This window comes from Somniosus microcephalus, chromosome 4, assembly GCF_052327205.1.
Source record: "Somniosus microcephalus isolate GS21.2 chromosome 4, FLI_Smic_1.0, whole genome shotgun sequence".
In the NCBI taxonomy this organism is placed as follows: Eukaryota; Metazoa; Chordata; class Chondrichthyes; order Squaliformes; family Somniosidae; genus Somniosus; species Somniosus microcephalus.
Window position 1 is genome coordinate 294,440,224 of NC_140990.1, and position 20,106 is coordinate 294,460,329.

At 45.5% G+C, this 20,106-nt stretch overlaps 1 protein-coding gene across 1 annotated transcript; it reads right to left on the reverse strand.

The window, feature by feature from the left end:
* Positions 1-17,606: 17,606 nt before the first annotated feature.
* Positions 17,607-18,557, reverse strand: LOC147120553 (uncharacterized). The gene has a single exon (XM_085983862.1). It carries the CDS (start codon positions 18,555-18,557, stop codon positions 17,607-17,609), a length of 951 nt encoding a protein of 316 aa, XP_085839988.1.
* Positions 18,558-20,106: the final 1,549 nt, after the last annotated feature.

The window sequence follows — 20,106 nt, forward strand, 5'->3', positions numbered from 1 at the left end:
ATATTGTATTGCTTGCTCCGGTGTTTGTACCTTGTATTGTGTATAGGGCACCGCCCCCTTTGTGTGTCGGCTCCACCCATACCTGGCCCTACTTAAGACAAGTCCAGGCTTGTCTTGCAGTAGAACAGCAGCACGCTAGGTGAAGCTAGGTGCAGACACCAGCATCTTTTCTTTGCTAATAAAAGCCTTGTTTTATTCTGCTAACTTCGAGTCTTGAAGTTATTGAGGCGCATCATTCACAAAGGCAACTTCAGTAGCAATCAATATATAGAAACATAGAAACATAGAAGATAGGAGCAGGAGTAGGCCATTCAGCCCCTTGAGCCTGCTCCACCATTTAATGAGATCATGGCTGATCATCCAAATTCAGTACCCTGTCCCTGCTTTCTCCCCATATCCCTTGATCCCTTTAGCATTAAGAAATATATCTAACTCCTTCTTGAATATATTTAATGAATTGGCCTCAACTACCTTCTGTGGTAGAGAAATCCACAGGTTCACCACTCTCTGGGTGAAGAAATTCCTCCTCATCTCAGTCCTAAATGGCTTACCCCTTATCCTTAGACTGTGACCACTGGTTCTGGACTCCCCCGCCATTGGGAACATCCTTCCTGCATCTAGTCTGTCTAGTCCTGTTAGAATTTTATAAGTTTCAATGAGATCCCCTCTCATTCTTCTAAACTCTAGCGAATATAAGCCTAATCGACCCAATCTCTCTTCATACGTCATTCCTGCCATCCCAGGTATCAGTCTGGTGAATCTTTGCTGCACTCCCTCCATGGCAAGAACATGCTTCCTCAGATAAGGCGACCAAAACTGCACACAATACTCAAGGTGTGGTCTCACCAAGGCCCTGTACAACTGTTGCAAGACATCCTTGCTCCTGTACTCGAATCTTCTTGCTATGAAGGCCAACATACTATTTGCCTTCCTAGCCGCCTGCTGCACCTGCATGCTTACCTTCAGTGACTGGTGCACAAGGACACCCAGGTCATTGCACTTCCCCTTTTCCCAATCTATTGCCGTTCAGATAATAATCTGCCTTCCTGTTTTTGCCACCGAAGTGGATAACCTCGCATTTATCCACATTATACTGCATCTGCCATGCATCTGCCCAATCACCCAACCTGTCCAAATCATACTGGAGTTTCTCTGCATCCTCCTCACAGCACACATGCCCACCCAGCTTTGTGTCGTCTGCAAACTTGGAGATATTACATCAATTCTCTCATCTAGATCATTAATATATATTGTGAATAGCTGGGGTCCTAGCGCCGATCCCTGCAGTTCCCCACTAGTCACTGCCTGCCACTCGGAAAAAGACCTGTTTACTCCAACTCTTTGCTTCCTGTCTGCCAACCAGTTCTCTATCCAAGTCAGTACCTTACCCCCAATCCCATGTGCTTTAACTTTGCACGCTATCTCTTATGCAGGACCTTATTGAAAGCCTTCTGAAAGTCCAAATACACCACATCCACTGGTTCTCCCTTATCTATTTTACCAGTTACATCCTCAAAAAATTCCAGGAGATTAATCAAGTATGATTTACCTTTTGTAAATCCATGTTGACTTTGTCCGATCCTGTCACTGTTTTCCAAGTGCTCTGCTATTACATCTTTTATAATGGACTCTAGCATTTTCCCCACTACCGATGTCAGGCTTACAGTCTATAATTCCCCGTTTTCTCTCTACCAGCTTTTTTAAATAGTGGGGTTACATTAGCTACCCTCCAATCCATGGGAACTGTTCCAGAGTCTATAGAATTTTGGAAGATGACCAGCAATGCCTCTACTATTACTAGGGCCACTTCCTTAAGTACCCTAGGATGTAGATTATCAGGCCCTTGGGATTTATCGGCCTTCAATCCCGTCAATTTCCCTAACACCATTTCCCTACAAATATTGATTTCATTCAGTTCCTCCCTCTCATTAGACCCTATGTTCCCCGACATTTCTGGGAGGTTATTTGTGTCCCCCTTTTTGAAGACAGAACCAAAGTATGTATTTAATTGGTCTGCCATTTCTTTGTTCCCCATTTTAAATTCCCCTGATTCTGACTGTAAGATATCTATGGTTGACTTCACCAATCTTTTTCTCTTCACATATCTATAGAAGCTTTTACAGTCAGTTTTTATGTTCCTTGCAAGCTTACTCTCATACTCTATTTTCCCCCTCTTAATTAATCCCTTTGTCCTCCTTTGCTGAATCCTAAGCTGCTCCCAATCCTCAGGTTTACTGCTTTTTCTGGCCAAATTATATGTCCCCTCCTTGGATCTTATGCTATCCCTAATTTCCCTTGTTAGCCACGGTTGAGCTAACTTTTCTGTTTTATTTTTATGCCAGACAGGAATGAACAAATTCTGTAGTTCATCCATGTGATCTTTAAATGTTTGCCATTGCCTATCCACCGTCAACCCTTTAAGTAACATTCCCCAATCCATCCTAGCCAACTCGCGCCTCATATTGCATCTATCGGGCATTCCCTGAGTGTTGCATTCTAGAAGGGAGCTAATAGTTAAATTTATTTGTGAATATTAATGGTCTACTTGGAAGAAAAGCTATATAATGCTGGGCGGGAGGGAGGGGAGTGGGGTAGAGGGAGGGAGGGGCTGTGTAGAGCCAATGTATCTCATTTTGATAAGCCCACAGCTGCCCCTGTGCCTCGCTCAGCATTTTTAGAAGGTTCCATTGAGGCACTTGTCGCTGCCTACTTACGAGCAGCAATTCCAACTGACCCAGCCTACACTCTAGCTGATCTTTCCACCCAGCACGCCGGCTGGGGGATAATCTTGCTAACCTGCTTCCCGCCCCACTCATCCCTCCCACTGCTGGCCCTGTGGAGTCTGCCGGCAGATCAACTATCACCTCCTCTCTCCGCATCTCCCTGCTGAGTGTCCGTTCACTCGTGAACAAAGCTTTTGCCATCCACAACCCTTATTGTGGATAATTGCATTGATATAATGGCCATGATGAAAACTTGGCTCACTGGTGATGACACCGTCCTGCTTAATGAAGCCTCCCCGCCTGGCTATGCCTTCCACCAAGTGCCCCACCAAACCACCGCAGTGGCGTTGTGGCCATTATCACCACATCTCTCCTTGGTCTGTCCCCTCTTCAACTGGAACTACCTGTGCTAATTCCCGGTATCCTTTAATATTTTTTCCTTTCAAATAATTATCCAGTTCCCTTTTAATGACGTCATGATTTTTGCTTCAATAGAACCCCAATTTTAATAGTAAAAATGTGAATTTTGGTCTATGACATTTCAAATCTGATCCTTTGAGTAAAGAATGCCTTTCAAACTGCACATGCATTAACTAGGGATGGGCAATCAATGCTGGCCTTGCCAACGACGCCCACATCCCATAAACGAATTAAAAAAAAGCAACAATTTATTTTGTCACTAGTTTTCAATGTGGGATTTTATAATACGAGAGCAATCTGAAGATCCACAGACCATTGCTGAATTCAAGGTATTCTAGAAGCAAATATAATTATCATCTTGTGTTTGTAGTTTTGTCAAATAAATGCTGCCATCCTCAATAGCAGTTATTAAAAGTTACTACTACAGAACATTAATAATGAGCTGATAACAGATATAAGGTTAAACAGTCTAAGAACTGGCTGTAACTCTTCAAGAGCTTTTTGTACAAGTGTTGTGCATGAGCATAAAAATAGGCTACTATTTTATTAATCTGAAGGTTTCTGTCATCATCGTCTCTTACACAATGCAAAAAGTTCTGCCCCAATTTTTTTCCCCCTCTTTTGAAGACACTGTGGTAGCTTGACAGGTGCTACAGCCATCCAGTAATCCGCCCACATCTAGCCTGGGCAGTGAATGTCAGAGGCTTATTTGATCATTGGGACCTTCACAGCCACGCCTGATCCTATCTGAACTTGGATGACCACATATGTGGACTTCCAGCAGGGGTTGCTAGACAGTAATCAGGTGTAGGAACACTTCCTCCCTCTAGTCTAGGGCTGTTGAGTATAATGTGAGGAAATGTGAGGTTATTCACTTTGGCAGGAAGAATAGGAAAACAGAATATTTTTACATGGTGAGAAACTATTAAATGTTGGCGTTCAGAGAGATTTAGGTGTCCTCATACAGGAAACACAGAAAGTTAGCATGCAGGTACAGCAAGCAATTAGGAAGACAAATGACATGTTGACCTTTATTGCAAGAGGGTTGGAGTGCAAGAGTAAGGAAGTCTTACTACAATTGTACAGGGTCTTGGTGAGACCACACCTGGAGTACTGTGCACAGTTTTGGTCTCCTTATCTGAGAAAGGACACACGTGCCTTAGAGGCGGTGCAAAGAAGGTTCACTAGATTAATTCCTGGGATGAGAGGGCTGTCCTATGAGGAGAGATTGAGTAGAATGGGCCTATACTCTCTGGAGTTTAGAAGAATGAGAGGTGATCTCATTGAAACATACAAGATTCTGAGGGGATTAACAGGGAAGAGGCTGAGAGGTTGTTTCCCCTGGCTGGAGTGTCTAGAACACGTGGGCATAGTCTCAGGATAAGGGGTCAGCCATCTAAGACTGAGATGAGGAAGAATTTCTTCACTCAGAGGGTTGTGAATCTTTGGAATTCTCTACCCCAAATAGCTGTGGATGAACATAAGAACGGTGGCACGGTGGCATAGTGGTTAGCACTGTTGCCTCACAGCGCCAGGGACCCGGGTTCGAATCCGGCCTTGGGTGACTGTCTGTGTGGAGTTTGCACATTCTCCCCATGTCTGCGTGGGTTTTCTCCGGGTGCTCCGGTCTCCTCCCACAGTCCAAAGATGTGCGGGTTAGGTTGATTGGCTATGATAAATTGACCCTTAGTGTTAGGGTATTAAATACGTGGGGTTACGGGGATAGGGTGGGATATGTGTTGGTGTAGGGGTTACGGGGATCGGGTGGGATATGTGTCGGTGCAGGCTCGATGGGCCGAAATGGCCTCTATCTGCACTGTGGGGTTTCTGTGATTCTGTGATAAGAAATAGGAGCAGCAGTAGGCCAATCGGCCCCTCGAGTCATTGGGCTGGATTTTGCCAATGCGGCGGGCTGGGTGCGTGTCAGGTGGTCGGCGGTTCCTGACCCCGCCTCCGATGTGATTCCTGACAATTGGCCAATTTTCCCCTAATTGGGCACTTGATTTCCAGCGTGTGGAAACCCCTGGCCCAATGAACCTTTGCATACAGAAACTTGCCTCCGATTACGTCATCTATGCAGCTGGATTTAAGGCCTGCAAGCAGCCTTGCTTCTTTTTCAACCTTACAACTTTATGACCATTCTTCTGAGGGATTCCTTCTGCAAGTATGTCCAGCACTAGCCCAAAGTGTGCACCCAGATTCGATGAGGCCTCCCTCCAAGCTCTGGTGGAAGGAGCAAGAGCAAACAAGGAAGTGCTCTTTCCTTCCTCAGGGAGGAAAAAGCCTCCACAACAGACTAATGCTGTGTGGCAGCAAGGGGCACAGGAGGTCAATGCTATTTCTATGTGCAGCAGAACCTGGCTGCAGTGCAGAAAGAGGTTTCATGACCTTCTCCGCACAGGAAAGCTGCGTATTACATTCCCATCACCCTCAATCTGATCCCCATCGCCTTTCATCACCAGCACTCTGCTTTGTCAACCTCCTCCTCCACATCTCACTTCACCCTTACATCCCTGCACCCTTACCCATTCTCTCTCTCTCTATGTTCACATTCACTTAACTATTCGACTATGCAGCCCTCACACTCCTTATCACTGTGATGCAATGACAACAATTTACAACACACAGGGAAGGCCCTTGGTCTTGGCACCTCACTCCATCTATGTCTCCTTCTAAGCATCTATGCTGTGGAATCTCTACACTTACTCCTTCATTCTCACTCAAACTCCATTGCAGGAAAAGAGAGCCCACAATAAGAGGAAAAGGGCAAGGACAGAAGGAGGGCCACCCTCAATAGCCCAGCTCACCAATGCAGAGGAGGCGGTCCTGGAGATCTTGGGAGTGGAGGAGGATGCGCAAGTGGGGGACAGACAGATGGGCGCATCACAGCAAGCTGGTGACAGAATAGTTTTGCATCTCTCTCATTGACATTGCATGAGTGACTGATAATGATTCTGATGCTCTAACATTGACTTATGATCATCTGCACAATTCAATGTGCATGCAATCTTTATCTTGCATCTCTAACTCTTTCCTTTACTCCCCCACAGGACCATCGAGAGCCCCCGTCCCCATTGTCCAGGAGGAACAGCCTGAGCCTGAAGACTCCTCAGAGGAAGCTGCAACCTCTGAGGGCGCAGCGCCAGCAGAATTAAGCGCACCCAGCACCAGCACATTCACTCACACCTCGGTAGGACCTTCGCGAGATAAAGTAGAGTTGTCACCTGGTGTATCACAGATCACAAGTGAGCACGGGCAGATGGTGCAGACAGGGACAGCAGTGGAGAGTCCTCGTTGGAGGGCGCAGGACACTGCCAGCTCGGCTCAGCTGCATGTTGACCCTGTGCCTCCGGGTCCATCCAGGAGAGCGGTGCTGGAACTCCAGGAACAGGTGCAGGAGTCTCTGGCAGGTTTTGTCTCCAGGGTCGCTGCGAGTGTGGAGCGAATGGAGATGTCCATCGCGAACATGAGCAGAGCCTTTGTGGAGGTATTGGCGCATGAACGCATCACCACGGAAAGGATGGCAACCTCCATGGAAAGGATGGGTTGAGGAAGTGCTCCGTCAAGGTGGGGAGAGGGGTTTCCCAGGAGGTCACACTGAGATGGGTGTCAGGCTCCAAACTTCCACAACAATGAGTAGGCCTGCTAAAAGTTCCCCCAGACCTGAGACAACAAAGTTCTGCCACCTATAAGTGATCATTGGAGAAAACTCCTTTTTAATGGTGGAGCTGCAACTGTTAGTAAGCAATTTACTTGTGAGGCCGCCAGGATTAACTGGCATGTTCCAGAGGAGACGTGCAGCAGGGAGGAAATGTGTTAAGTTCAGAAAGGCCTCTCAAAATGGGATTATAGAGGCAATTAACTGGTTGTTAAGGGCCTATCCCGCCTCTTGGAGGCGGGATAGAAACGGGGTCTGAAACCACAAATGTGGGAAAATTGCTCAGAGGCGGGTTGGAGGCAGGATTGGATCCACCCACTAAAATCGAGCCCATTGAGTATATTCAAGGCTGAGATAGATTTTTGGACCCTAGGGGAATCAAGGGCTATGGGGATCGGGTGGAAAAGTGGAGTTGAGGTAGAAGATCTTATTGAATGGTGGAGCAGGCTCGAAGGGCAGAATGGCCTACTCCTGCTCCTAATTCTTATGTTCTTATGTTCTTTATTTTAGCAGCTCCACTGTCTTCCCCAATTGAAATGAGCAACTACAACACAAATCAGTGATCAAATGTGGGACCTTTCTGGGCAGTATAGCTTAGTGTAATACTGCACAGAACACTTACACATTGAATCAGCACTATTTTATCTGAAGCTGGAATGAGAATGTTGCCAAAGTAAATCTGTGAAATGACTCCTCTCACTTCCTAACCTGTACCCTCCAATGTCAGACCTGCAATTTTTTTAATTCAAAAATAATCAAACATAATTAAAAAAAACAAACACAAAGCAATTGGACTTTTAAGGAAAGGTCACAGAACACTGCATACATGCTTATGAATGAGCAGTGCAGGTGTATTTATTAATCATACATGCCTGTAGTCATTTGCTTGCTACCAATAGGCCATGTTTAGCCCATGTTAAAAATATCTGCCTACATGTATAACACTTATATAGTGGATATAGGGTTACTTCAGCAGTAGACATTGTAAAGTGGCAGCACTTCATTGCCAAGTTTTCCAATGTAGGTCACAAGGTTTGTGTAAAGTCTAGGGCAGATGTTTTAATTTGAGATCTGGTGAATGGCCAAATGTTAATCCTCAAGAATTTGAAATGAAAGCACCTACACGTATCAAAAAATATTCTTATTATTTTGTGGATAATTCACTGAAAATATTCAAGGAACTAATTACAATGGGCATGAATCTCTCTCGGTGTATTTGCGCAAATGCTATTTGTATCTATTGCAACAGCAGTTATAAGCTTAGCACGCAAGCTTGAATTTCCCCATCCAGATACTGGCATCATTGGAGAAAGGAGAAATGCTGATTAACAACTGAAAGCGGGCAGCATTAAACTGGCACTTCTACATTCTATTTTCCCACATCTTTCCATCCATTGTTGAAATACAAATGAGATGATCACACCCATCCATGTTTCCTGTCCTCACAATTCCATTGCTGAATTCCCTAGGCCTTTTGTTGATTGCAGATATCTCACTGCTCACATTCTATATTTTTTCCCATTACTTTACTTTCATTCTATTACAAATATTAAAGATTTAGCACTGGGACCACACCATGGCTGGCACTTTGGCCACATGCCATCTTTGTGGGGTTTCCCATGGTTGGCCCATTTACTGTATGGAGATGTATGCAGGTAAGTCCTGACCTATGTTGGTTATGGCAATGGGAGCTTGTTGTCGAGGGAGGGGTGAGGGTGAGGGGTAAGAAATCATGCGTAATTGTCTGAGCTGGTGCACATAGCTTAGACAGGTCCACTGGAAAATGTTGGCTGACTGTGGCAACATTTATGGGCATTTTCCCTTATTTCTTGCAAATAAATTGAGGGCATGTATTTGCACTCTGTTAAATTGTTATAAAATTATTTATGAATCTCCCCTCCTTTGCTAGGTCATGTAACCATTCTTTTTCCCCCTCTAATCCAGTTCATGTTGCTCTTTCCCCTGCCACTCCCACGGCTGCAGTTCACATCGGCACTTTTCTCACTCCCTTTCCCACTCTTCTCCTTTCTCCCTCCCCACTTCACTTTCTCTGTGTGCCCATCGCCACCACCCCCAGTTTATGCATGCCCTCTCTTTGCCTCCCTTTCTCTGGTTCATGCTGGCACAGAAACTAATTTGAAGAAACGTGTTTATTTTTAATTAGTTTAGTACAAAATGAAGACACCCACACTTGCTTATCCTGAGATTGATTGGGTTTACATCTATTAGAACACCTCTCAGCTGCCCCCTTTACAGGCTAAAATGCCCATGTCTATCAAGTCTTTTCTCATAACTTAGACTCCTAACACTGGGAAATTGGCCTCATGACTCTTCTCTGCACTGCATCCAGTGCTTGAATGTTTCCCTTATTTCTTAGTGACCAAAACTGGCTACAGTATTCAAGGTGTTGTCTGACCAGAATATTGTACAGTTTGATCACAACTTTCTCTGATTGTATTCTACAGTTTTGGCTATGCAGTTCAACATTCTATTGACCTTTTTCAATTTTTTTTATTTATTCATTCTTGGGATGTGGGTGTCGCTGGCAAGGTCAGCATCTATTGCCCATCCCTAATTGCCCTTGAGAAGGTGGTGGTAAGCTGCCTTCTTGAACCACTGCAGTCCACGTGGTGAAGGTATTCCCACAGTGCTGTTAGGTAGGGAGTTCCAGGATTTTGACCCAGGGATGATGAAGGAACGGCAATATATACCCAAGTCAGGATGGTGTGTGACTTGGAGGGGAACTTGGAGGTGGTGGTGTTCCTATGTGCCTGCTGCCCTTGTCCTTCTAGCTGGTAGAGGTTGCGGGTTTGGGAGGTGCTGTCGAAGAAGCCTTGGCGAGTTGCTGCAGTGCATCTTGTGGATGGTACACACTGCAGCAACGGTGCACTGGTAGTGGAGGGAGTGAATGTTTAAGGTGGTGGATGGGGTGTCGATCAAGCGTGCTGCTTTGTCCTGGATAGTGTTGATCTTCTTGATTGTTGTTGGAGCTGCATCCATCCAGGCAATTGGAGAGTATTCCATCACATTCCTGACTTGTGCCTTGTAGATGGTGGAAAGGCTTTGGGGAATCAGGAGATGAGTCACCCGCCGTAGAATATCCAGCCTCTGATCTGCTCTTGTAGCCGTAGTATTTATATGGCTGGTCCAGTTAAGTTTCTGGTCAATGGTGACCACAAAGATGTTTATTGTAGGGGGTTTAACAATGATAATGCCATTGAATGTAAAGGGGAGGTGGTTAGATGCTCTCTTGTTGGAGATGGTCATTGCCTAGCAGTTGTGTAGCGTGAATGCTACTTGCCACTTATTAGCCTGGATGTTATCTAGGTCTTGCTCTGTGTGGGCATGGACAGATTCATTATCTGAGGAATTATGAATGGAAGTGAACACTGCAATCATCAATGAAAATCCGCACTTTTGACCTTATGATGGAGTAAAGATCAAGCAGCCAAAAGTAGTTAAGAACATAAGAGCATAAGAAATAAGAGCAGGAGTCGGCCATACAGCCTCTCGAGCCTGCTCCGCCATTCAATAAGATCATGGCTGATCTTCTACTTCAATTCCACTTTCCCGCTCTATCCCCATATTCCTTAATTTTATTGCCTTAAAATACTCCTGTGCAGGGCCTTTACTACATTAAAGGCCCTATATAAATATAATTTGTTGTTGCTGATTCCCATAGTGCCCAAAATATATCGATCTCTGCCTTGAATATACTCAACGACTGAGCATCCACAACACTCTGGGATAGAGAATTCCAAAGATTCACAACCCTCTCTGTGAAGAAATCTCTCCTCATCTTAGTCCTAAATGGCTGACCCCTTATCTTGAGGCTATGACCCCTAGTTCTAGACTCTCCAGCCAGGGGAAACAGCCTCTAAGTATCTACCCTGTCAAGCCCTCTAAGAATTTTATGGGTTTCAATGAGATCACCTCTTAGTCTTCTAAACTTCAGAGAATATAGTCCTATTCAACTCAATCTCTCCTCATAGGACAGCACTCTCATCCCAGGAATTAATCTAGTGAACCTCCATTGCACTCCCTCTAAGGCAAGTATATCCTTCCTTAGGTAAGGAGACCAAAACGGTACACAATACTCCAGGTGTAGTCTCACCAAAGCCCTATATAATTGCAGCAAGGCTTCCTTACTCTTATTCTCCAACCCCATTCCAATAAAGGCTAACATATTATATGCTCTCTTCCAACCCTCTTACAACTACACTTATGAAATCCCAACTGTCCAGCCTTTGGCCTTCCATTCATCACGACATTTCTGCAGCTACTGATCTGCTCAACCACACCCTCACCTTTGATGCCTTAGTCCCTATTAAAACAATTACTCTCTCTCACCCTGGCCATTCCCGCTGTTATGGCCCTCATCTTCGCTCCCTTAAGTCCAAGGGATGCAGACTTGAATGGATATGGTGGAAAACTGGTTGAGTCATTCACCGCCAGATATGGCTGGACCACATAAAGCATTATTGGGCCCTGCTCTTGTCTGCCAAAACTGCTCACTATTCCATATTCATTCTGGAATGCAAAGATAAACCCCGTCTTCTATTCTCCACTGCTAACTGTTTTCTTAAACCCCTCTCCCCTGTCTCCTCCACCCACACCTCTGACAAAAAGTATGAGGAGCTCATGGACTTCTTTGTCTCTAAGATTGAGACCATCCATTCAGCTGCCTCTGCCACTTCCCTTCCTTCCCTTAGCCCACTGGGCCAAACTTCCTCTAAGGTTCCCCCCTGCCCTAGCCCTGAACATAAATCATTCTCCAGTTTCTCTCTGATCTCCCCTCATGACCTCTCCGCGCTCATCTTGTCCATGAGACACACTTCCTGCTCCCTCGACCCTATTCCCAGCAAACTGCTGACAACCCAACTTCCTTTTCTGGCTCCCATGTTAGCTGACATTGTTAATGGTTCTCTCTTCTCAGGTACTGTCCTTCTCTCCCTCATATCTGCCATCATCACCCCTCTCCTCCAAAAAACAACCCTTGACCCCCTCCGTCCTTGCAAACTACCGCCCCATCTCCAATCCCTCCAATCAGGTTTACACCCCTGCCACAGTACCGAAACGGCTCTCATCAAAGTCACAAATAACATACTTTGTCACTATCCCTTTTATTCCATGGGCTTCAACTTTTCTGGCAAGCCTATTATGTGGCACTTTGTCGAATGCCTTTTGGAAATACATGTACACTACGTCAACTGCATTACCCTCATCAACCCTCTCTGTACCTCATCAAAAAACTCGATCAAGTTGGTTGAACATGATTTGCCTTTAACAATTTGGCTTTCCATAATTAATCCACACTTGTCCAAGTGACTGTTGATTTTGTACCTGATTGCTGTTTCTAAAAGCTTCCTCACTACCGAGGTTAAACTGACTGGCCTGTAGTTGCTGGGTTTATCCTTACACCCTTTTTTGAACAATGGTGTAACATTTGCAATTCTTCAGTCCTCTGGCACCACCCCCGTATCTGTCATCATCCCTCTCCATAAAAAACAACCTTTGACCCCTCCATCCTTGCAAACTACCACCCCATCTCCAACCTCCCTTTCCTCTCCAAAGTCCTTGAACGTGTTATCGCCTCCCAAATCTGTGCCCATCTTACCCGCAACGCCATGTTTGAATCCCTCCAATCAGGTTTCCACCCTTGCCACAGTACCGAAACGACTCTCATCAAAGTCACAAATGACATCCTATGTGACGGTGACAAAGGTAAACTATCCCTCCTTGTCCTTATCGATTTGTGTTCAGCCTTTGACATGGTTGACACTTCATCCTCCTCCAATGCCTCTCCACCATCGTCCAGCTGGGTGGGACTGCACTCGCCTGGTTCAATTCTTATCTATCTAATCGTAGCCAGAGAATCACCTGCAACAGCTTCTTTTCCCGTTCCCGCTCCTGTAATGTTACGTCTGGTGTCCCCCAAGGATCTATCCTTGGCCCCCTCCTATTTCTCATCTACATGCTGCCCCTTGGCGACATCATCCGAAAACACAGCGTCAGTTTCCACATGTATGCTGATGACACCCAGCTTTACGTCACTACCACTTCTCTTGATCCCCCCATGGTCACTAAATTGTCAGACTGCTTGTCTGACATCCAGTTGTGGATGAGCAGAAATTTTCTCCAGTTAAATATTGGGAAGATCGAAGCTTTTGTTTTCGGTACCTGCCACAAACTCCATTACCTAGACACTGACTCCATCCCTCTCCCTAACATCTGTCTGAGGCTGAACCTCACTGTTGCTAACTTGGTGCATATTTGACCCTGAAATGAATTTCCGACCACATATCCGCAGCCTATTTCCACCTCCTTAACATCGCCCGTCTCTGCCCTAGCCTCAGCTCATCCACTGCTGAAACCGTCATCCATGCCTTTGTTAAATCTAGACTTGACTTTTCCAACACACTCCTGGCTGGCCTCCCACATTCTACCCTACGTAAACTTGAGATCATCCAAAACTTGGTTGCCTGTGTCCTAACTTGCACCAAGTCCCATTCACCCATCACCCCTGTGCTCGCTGACCTACATTGGCTCCCGGTTAAGCAACGCCTCGATTTCAAAATTCTCATCCTTGTTTTCAAATCCCTCCATGGCCTCGCCCCTCCCTATCTCTGTAATCTCCTTCAATCCCACAACCCCCTGAGATATCTGGGCTCCTATAATTCTGCCCTCTTGAGCATCCCTGATTATAATCGCTCAACCTTTGGTGGCCGTGCCTTCTGTTGCCTGGGCCCTAAGCTCTGGAATTCCCTGCCTAAATCTCTCCGCCTCTCTACCTCTCTTTCCTCTTTTAAGACGCTCCTTAAAACGTACGTTTTTGACCAAGCTTTTGGTCACCTGCCCTAATTTCTCCTTATATGGCTTGCTGTCAAATTTTTTTGTCTTACAATACTCCTGTGAAGCACCTTGGGATGTTTTACTAAATTAAAAGTACTATACTAATACAAGTTGTTGTTGTTGCCTTCCCAATTGCTTGCTGTACCTACATGTTAACTTTCTGTGATTCATGTACAAGAACACACAAATCCCTCTGAATACCAACATTTACTACACTCTCACCTCCTAAAAAATATTCTGCTTTCCTATTCTTCCTACCAAGGTGGATAATTTCACATTTCCCCACATTATACTCCATCTGCCACCTTCTTTCCTAATCACTTAACCAGTTTATATCCTTAGATATAGGTTGGGCCTAGGACACTGCCCTGAGGAACTTCTGCAGCGATGTCCTGGGGCTGAGATGATTGGCCTGCAACAACCACAACCATCTTCCTTTGTGCTAGGTATGACTCCAGCCAGTGGAGCTTTCTCCCTGATCCCCATTGGCTTCAGTTTTACTAGGGGTCCTTGATGCCACACTTGGTCAAATACTGCCTTGATGTCAAGGGCAGTCACACTCCCCTCACCTCTGGAATTCAGCTCTTTTGTCCATGTTTGGTAATGAGGTCTGGAGCTGAGCTGTATGGGTGGAACCCAAAGTGAGTATCGGTGAGTGGGTTATTGATGGCCTTGTTGATTGCTGCTCTGCATTACTTGGACATATTGAGCGTCAAGTTTAGTAAGACTCCTGGGTTGCTTTCAACATCATCCTTATATATTTCAATACCATTCATGGAGTATGAGTGTCACCCATTTTCCTTCTCATTTGTCTGCATTAAATTTAATCAGCTATCGTTGTTTAACCCATTCTTCAATTTCAGAGCTTCCCATAGATAGAAACATAGAAACATAGAAGATAGGAGCAGGAGTAGGCCATTCGGCCCCTCGAGCCTGCTCCGCCATTCAATGCGATCATGGCTGATCATCCAAGTTCAGTACCCGGTCCCTGCTTTCTCCCCATACCCCTTGATCCCTTTAGTCTTAAGAAATATATCCAACTCCTTCTTGAATATATTTAATGAATTGGCATCTACTGCCTTCTGTGGTAGAGAATTCCACAGGTTCACCACTCTCTGGGTGAAGAAATTCCTCCTCGTTTCTGTCCTAAAAGGCCTACCCCTTATCCTTAGACTGTGACCCCTGATTCTGGATTCCCTGACCATCGGGAACATCCTCCCTGCATCTAGTCTGTCCAGTCCTGCCAGAATTTTATAAGTTTCAATGAGATCCCCTCTCTTCTAAACTCCAGCGAGTACAAGCCCAATCGACCCAATCTCTCCTCATACATCATTCCTGCCATCCCAGGTATCGGCCTGGTGAATCTTCGCTGAACTCCTTCCATGGCAAGAATATCCTTCCTCAGATAAGGCGACCAAAACTGCACACAATACTCAAGATGTGGTCTCACCAAGGCCCTGTACAACTGCAGCAAGACATCCTTGTTCTTGTACTCAAACCCTCTCACTATGAAGGCCAAGATACCATTTGCCTTCTTAACCGCCTGCTGCACCTGCATGCTTACCTTCAGCGACTGGTGCACAAGGACACCCAGGTCTCGTTGCACTTCCCCTTCTCCCAATCTATTGCATTTCAGATAATAATCTGCCTTCCTGTTTTTGACAACAAAGTGGATAACCTCACATTTATCCATGTTATATTGCATCTGCCATGCTTCTGCCCAATCACCCAACCTGTCCAAATCATCCTGTAGTTTCTCGGCATCCTCCTAACAGCACACATGCCCACCCAGCTTTGTGTCATCTGCAAATTTGGAGATATTACATCTAGTTCCCTTGTCTAGATCATTAATATATATTGTGAATAGCTGGGGTCCAAGGACCGATCCCTGCGGTACCCAACTAGTCACTGCCTGCCACTCGGAAAAAGACCCATTTATTCCAACTCTGCTTTCTATCTGCCAACCAGTCTCTATCCAAGTCAATACCTTGCCCCCAATCCCATGTGCCTTAGCTTTATACGCTAATCTCTTATGTGGGACCTTACCGAAAGCCTTCTGAAAGTCCAAATACACCACATCCACTGGTTCTCCCTTATCTATTTTACTAGTTACATCCTCAAAAAATTCCAGTAGATTAGTCAAGCATAATTGACCTTTTGTAAATCCATGTTGACATTTTATCCGATCCTGCCACTGTTTTCCAAGTGCTCTGCTATTACATCTTTTATAATGGACTCTAGCATTTTCCCCACTACCGATGTCAGGCTTACCGGTCTGTAATTCACCATTTTCTCTCTACCACCTTTTTTGAATAGTGGGGTAACATTAGCTACCCTCCAATCCATGGGTACTGTTCCAGATTCCATCGAATGTTGGAAGATGAGCAGCAACGCATCTACTATTTCTAGGGCCACTTCCTTAAGTACCCTAGGATGTAGATTATCAGGCCCTGGGGATTTATCGGCCTTCAATGCCGTCAATTTCCCTAACACCATTTCCCTACAAGAACTGATTTCTTTCAGTTCCTCCCTTTCATCAGACCCTATGTTCCCCGACATTTCTGGGAGGTTATTTGTGTCCTCCTTTGTGAAGACAGAACCAAAATATGTATTTAATTGGTCTGCCATTTCTTTGTTTCCCATTATAAATTCCCCTGATTCTGACTGCAAGGGACCTACGCTTGACTTCACCAATCCTTTTCTCTTCACATATCTATAAAAGCTTTTACAGTCAGTTTCTATGTTCCCTGTAAGCTTACTCTCATATTTTATTTTCCCTTTCTTAATTAATCCCTTTGTCCTCATTTGTTGAATCCTAAACTGCTCCCAGTCCTCTGGATTACTGCTTTTTCTGGCCAATTTATATGTCCTCTCCTTGGATCTTATGCTATCCCTAATTTCCCTCGTTTGCCATGGTTGAGTCAACTTTTTTGTTTTATTTTTATGCCAAACAGGGATGAACAAATTCTGTAGTTCACCCATGCGGTCTTTGAATGGTTGCCATTGCCTATCCACCGTTAACCCTTTGAGTGACATTCCTCAATCAATCCTACCCAATTCACGCCTCAGACCATCGTAGTTTCCTTTATTTAAATTCAGGACCCTAGTCTCTGAGTCGACTACTTCATTCTCCATCTTAATGAAGAATTCGATCATATTATGATCACTCCGACCAAAGGGGCCTCGTATAACAAGATTGCTAATTATTCCTTTCTTGTTACATAATACCCAGTCTAAGGTGGCCTGGTCTCTGGTTGGTTCCTCAACATATTGGTCCAGGAAACCATCCCGTAAACACTCCAGGAATTCCTCCTCCACAGTATTGTTAACAATTTGGTTAGCCCAATCTATATGTAGATTAAAGTCACCCATGATGACTGCTGTGCCCTTATTGCACGCTTCTCTAACTTCCCTTTTAATGCCATCCCCAACCTCTGCATTACTGTTTGGAGGTCTATATACCACTCCCACTAACATTTTCTGCCCCTTGGTATTCCTCAGTTCTACTCATACAGATTCCACATCATCAGAGCTAATATCCTTCCTTAAAATTGTGTTAATCCCTTCTTTAACCAGTAATGCTACCCCACCTCCCTTTCCTTTTTGCCTATCTTTCCTGAATATTGAATACCCCTGGATGTTGAGTTCCCAGCCTTCACCACCCTAGAGCCATGTTTCCGTAATCCCAATCAAATCATATTCGTTTACCTCTATTTGCGCAGCTAATTCATCCACCTTATTATGACTGCTCCTCGCATTAAGACACAAAGCCTTCAGGCTTGTTTTTTTAACACACTTAGACCTATTAGAATTATTATTTACTGTGGCCATGTTTGATTTAAACCATTGATTTCTCTGACTGCCACTTTTGTTTTTCTCCTTCCTATCTTTTGCTTTTATGCTTGTTTCCCTTTCCTCTGTCCCGCTGCTCAGGTTCCCAACCCCCTGCCATTTTAGTTTAAACCCTCCCCCAGAGCACTAGCAAACACTCCCCCTAGGACATCGGTCCCGGCCCTGCCCAGGTGCAAACCATCCGGTTGGAACTGGTCCCACCTCCCCCAGAACCGGTTCCAATGTCCCAGGAATTTGAATCCCTCCCCCTGGCACCATTCCTCTAGCCACGTATTCATCTGAAATATTCTTCTATTTCTACTCTGACTAGCACATGGCACTGGTAGCAATCCTGAGATTACTACCTTTGAGGTCCTACTTTTTAATTTACCTCCTAACTCCCTATATTCAGCTTTTAGGACCTCATCCCGTTTTTTACCTATATCGTTGGTACCTATATGCACCACGACAACTGGCTGTTCACCCTCCCTTTCCAAGATGTTCTGCAGCCGCTCTGAGACATCCTTGACCCTTGCACCAGGGAGGCAACACACCATCCTGGAGTCTCGTTTGCGGCTGCAGAAACGCCTATCTATTCCCGTTACAATAGAATCCCCTATTACTATAGCTCTACCCCTCTTTTTCCTCCTGTCCTGTGCAGCAGAGCCACCCCTGGTGCCAGGAAGTTGGCTGCTGCTGCCTTCCCCTGGTAAGCCATCCACCCCATCAGTATCCAAAGCGGTATATCTGTTTGAGAGGGGGATGGCCACAGGGGACTCCTGCACTACGTGCCTGCACCTACTACTCTGCCTGTTGGTCAGCCATTCCCTTTCTGCCTGTGCCACCTTTACCTGCGGTGTGACCAACTGATTAAATGTGCTATTCACGGCGTTCTCAGCATCGCGAATGGTCCAGTATGTATCCAATTGCTGCTCCAGCATCGCAATGCGGTCTTCCAGTAGCTGCAACTGAACACACTTCCTGCACACATGGTTGTTAGGGACACAGGAAGTGTCCCTGAGTTCCCACATAGTGCAGGAGGAGCATACCACGGCACCGGGCTGTCCTGCCATGACTTACCCTTTAATTAATTGGAATTAAATTAAATGAAATCAATCCCACCAATTACACTACAGCTAAATGGTATATTTAAGGGCCCTGGTTTACAAACTGTCCCTGCTACACCACAGAGACTTTAAGAAACTATAAACCACAGAGTTTAAGTTTAAAAAAGAGAGAAATACTCACCAAACAATCACTTACCTGCTTTCTGGTGACGTCACACTTCGATTACTTTTTACTTCTCTCCTTCCCTCTGAGTTCGGAGGCTGCAGATTGGAGAGCCTACCTGGTCTCTGGGAGCCTTTTGTACTGCCGTCGCTCTGCGATTCCACCTGTTTGCCATTTACGCGCATTGTCAGCTTTTTGAGGTACTATCCGTGCGGCAGCACTTGCTGCTGAAAGTCTGTGTTTTTGACTGCTGCAGGAGCATTTCAGGCTGAGTCACGTCCGAATGTCCCAAAGTATTTTGTATACATGCATGATTTGCACGTGTGAGGAGTTCCAAGCCCTCAGCTGTGAAGCTTGTGGATTCCACACTGGAAAGTTTAATTATCTCTCAAATTATTGCAATTTTGTTTTTAATCTCAAATAGCGCCTGAAAGCCGATAAATCCCCAGGGCCTGATAATCTGCATCCCAGAGTACTGAAAGAGGTAGCCATGGAAATAGTGAATGCATTGGTTGTCATTCTTATGTTCATTAATAAATAGACATTCTTATTATGAACACAGCTAGCTTTTGCTAGACACTTTATTGAGCCCATGTGGACTAGGTACAGTATCTGTAGAGGCATCCATCTTGACTGCTGCCTTGTGGGTAGCCTAGTGCCTCATGGGTAATGTAGTCTTAATATACATACAGCTCTACACAGCTCTACGGCTCCACCTAGTGTCCACTATAGAATGACATGTTATTGATCATTGCAGTCATCTTCCAAAATTCTATAGATTATGGAACAGTTCCTGCAGATTGGAGGGCGGCAAATGTAACCCTACCATTTAAAAAAGGAGGGAGAGAGAAAACAGGGAACTACAGACTGGTTAGTCTAACATCAGTAGCAGGGAAAATGCTAGGGTATTATAAAGATAGCAAAATACTGCAGATGCTGGAAATCTGAAATAACAACAGAAAATGCTGGAAAAACTCAGTAGGCCAGGCAACATCTGTGGAGAGTCTTGACAAAGGGTTCACCCGAAACGTTGACTCTATTTTCTTTCCACGGATGATGCCTGGCTTGCTGAGTTTATCCTGCATTTTCTGTTGTTATATAGAGTAGTAGCTGAAGTGCCTGGCGGTGCCGAGGCTTTTTCGAGGGCATGTTGTTGTTGGAAGAGAGAGAGAGAGAGCGACTGGGGGGGGGGAGGGAGGGTGGGGGGGGGGAGGGAGGGTGCAGAGGGGGAGGGAGGGTGCAGGGGGGAGGGAGGGCGGGGGGGAAGGGCGGGGGGGAAGGGGGGGAAGGGAGGGGGGGGAAGGGAGGGCGGGGAGAAGGGGGGGGAAAGGGGGGGAAGGGGGGGAAGGGAGGGCGGGGGGAGGGGGGGCGGGGAGGGGGGGAGGCGGGGGG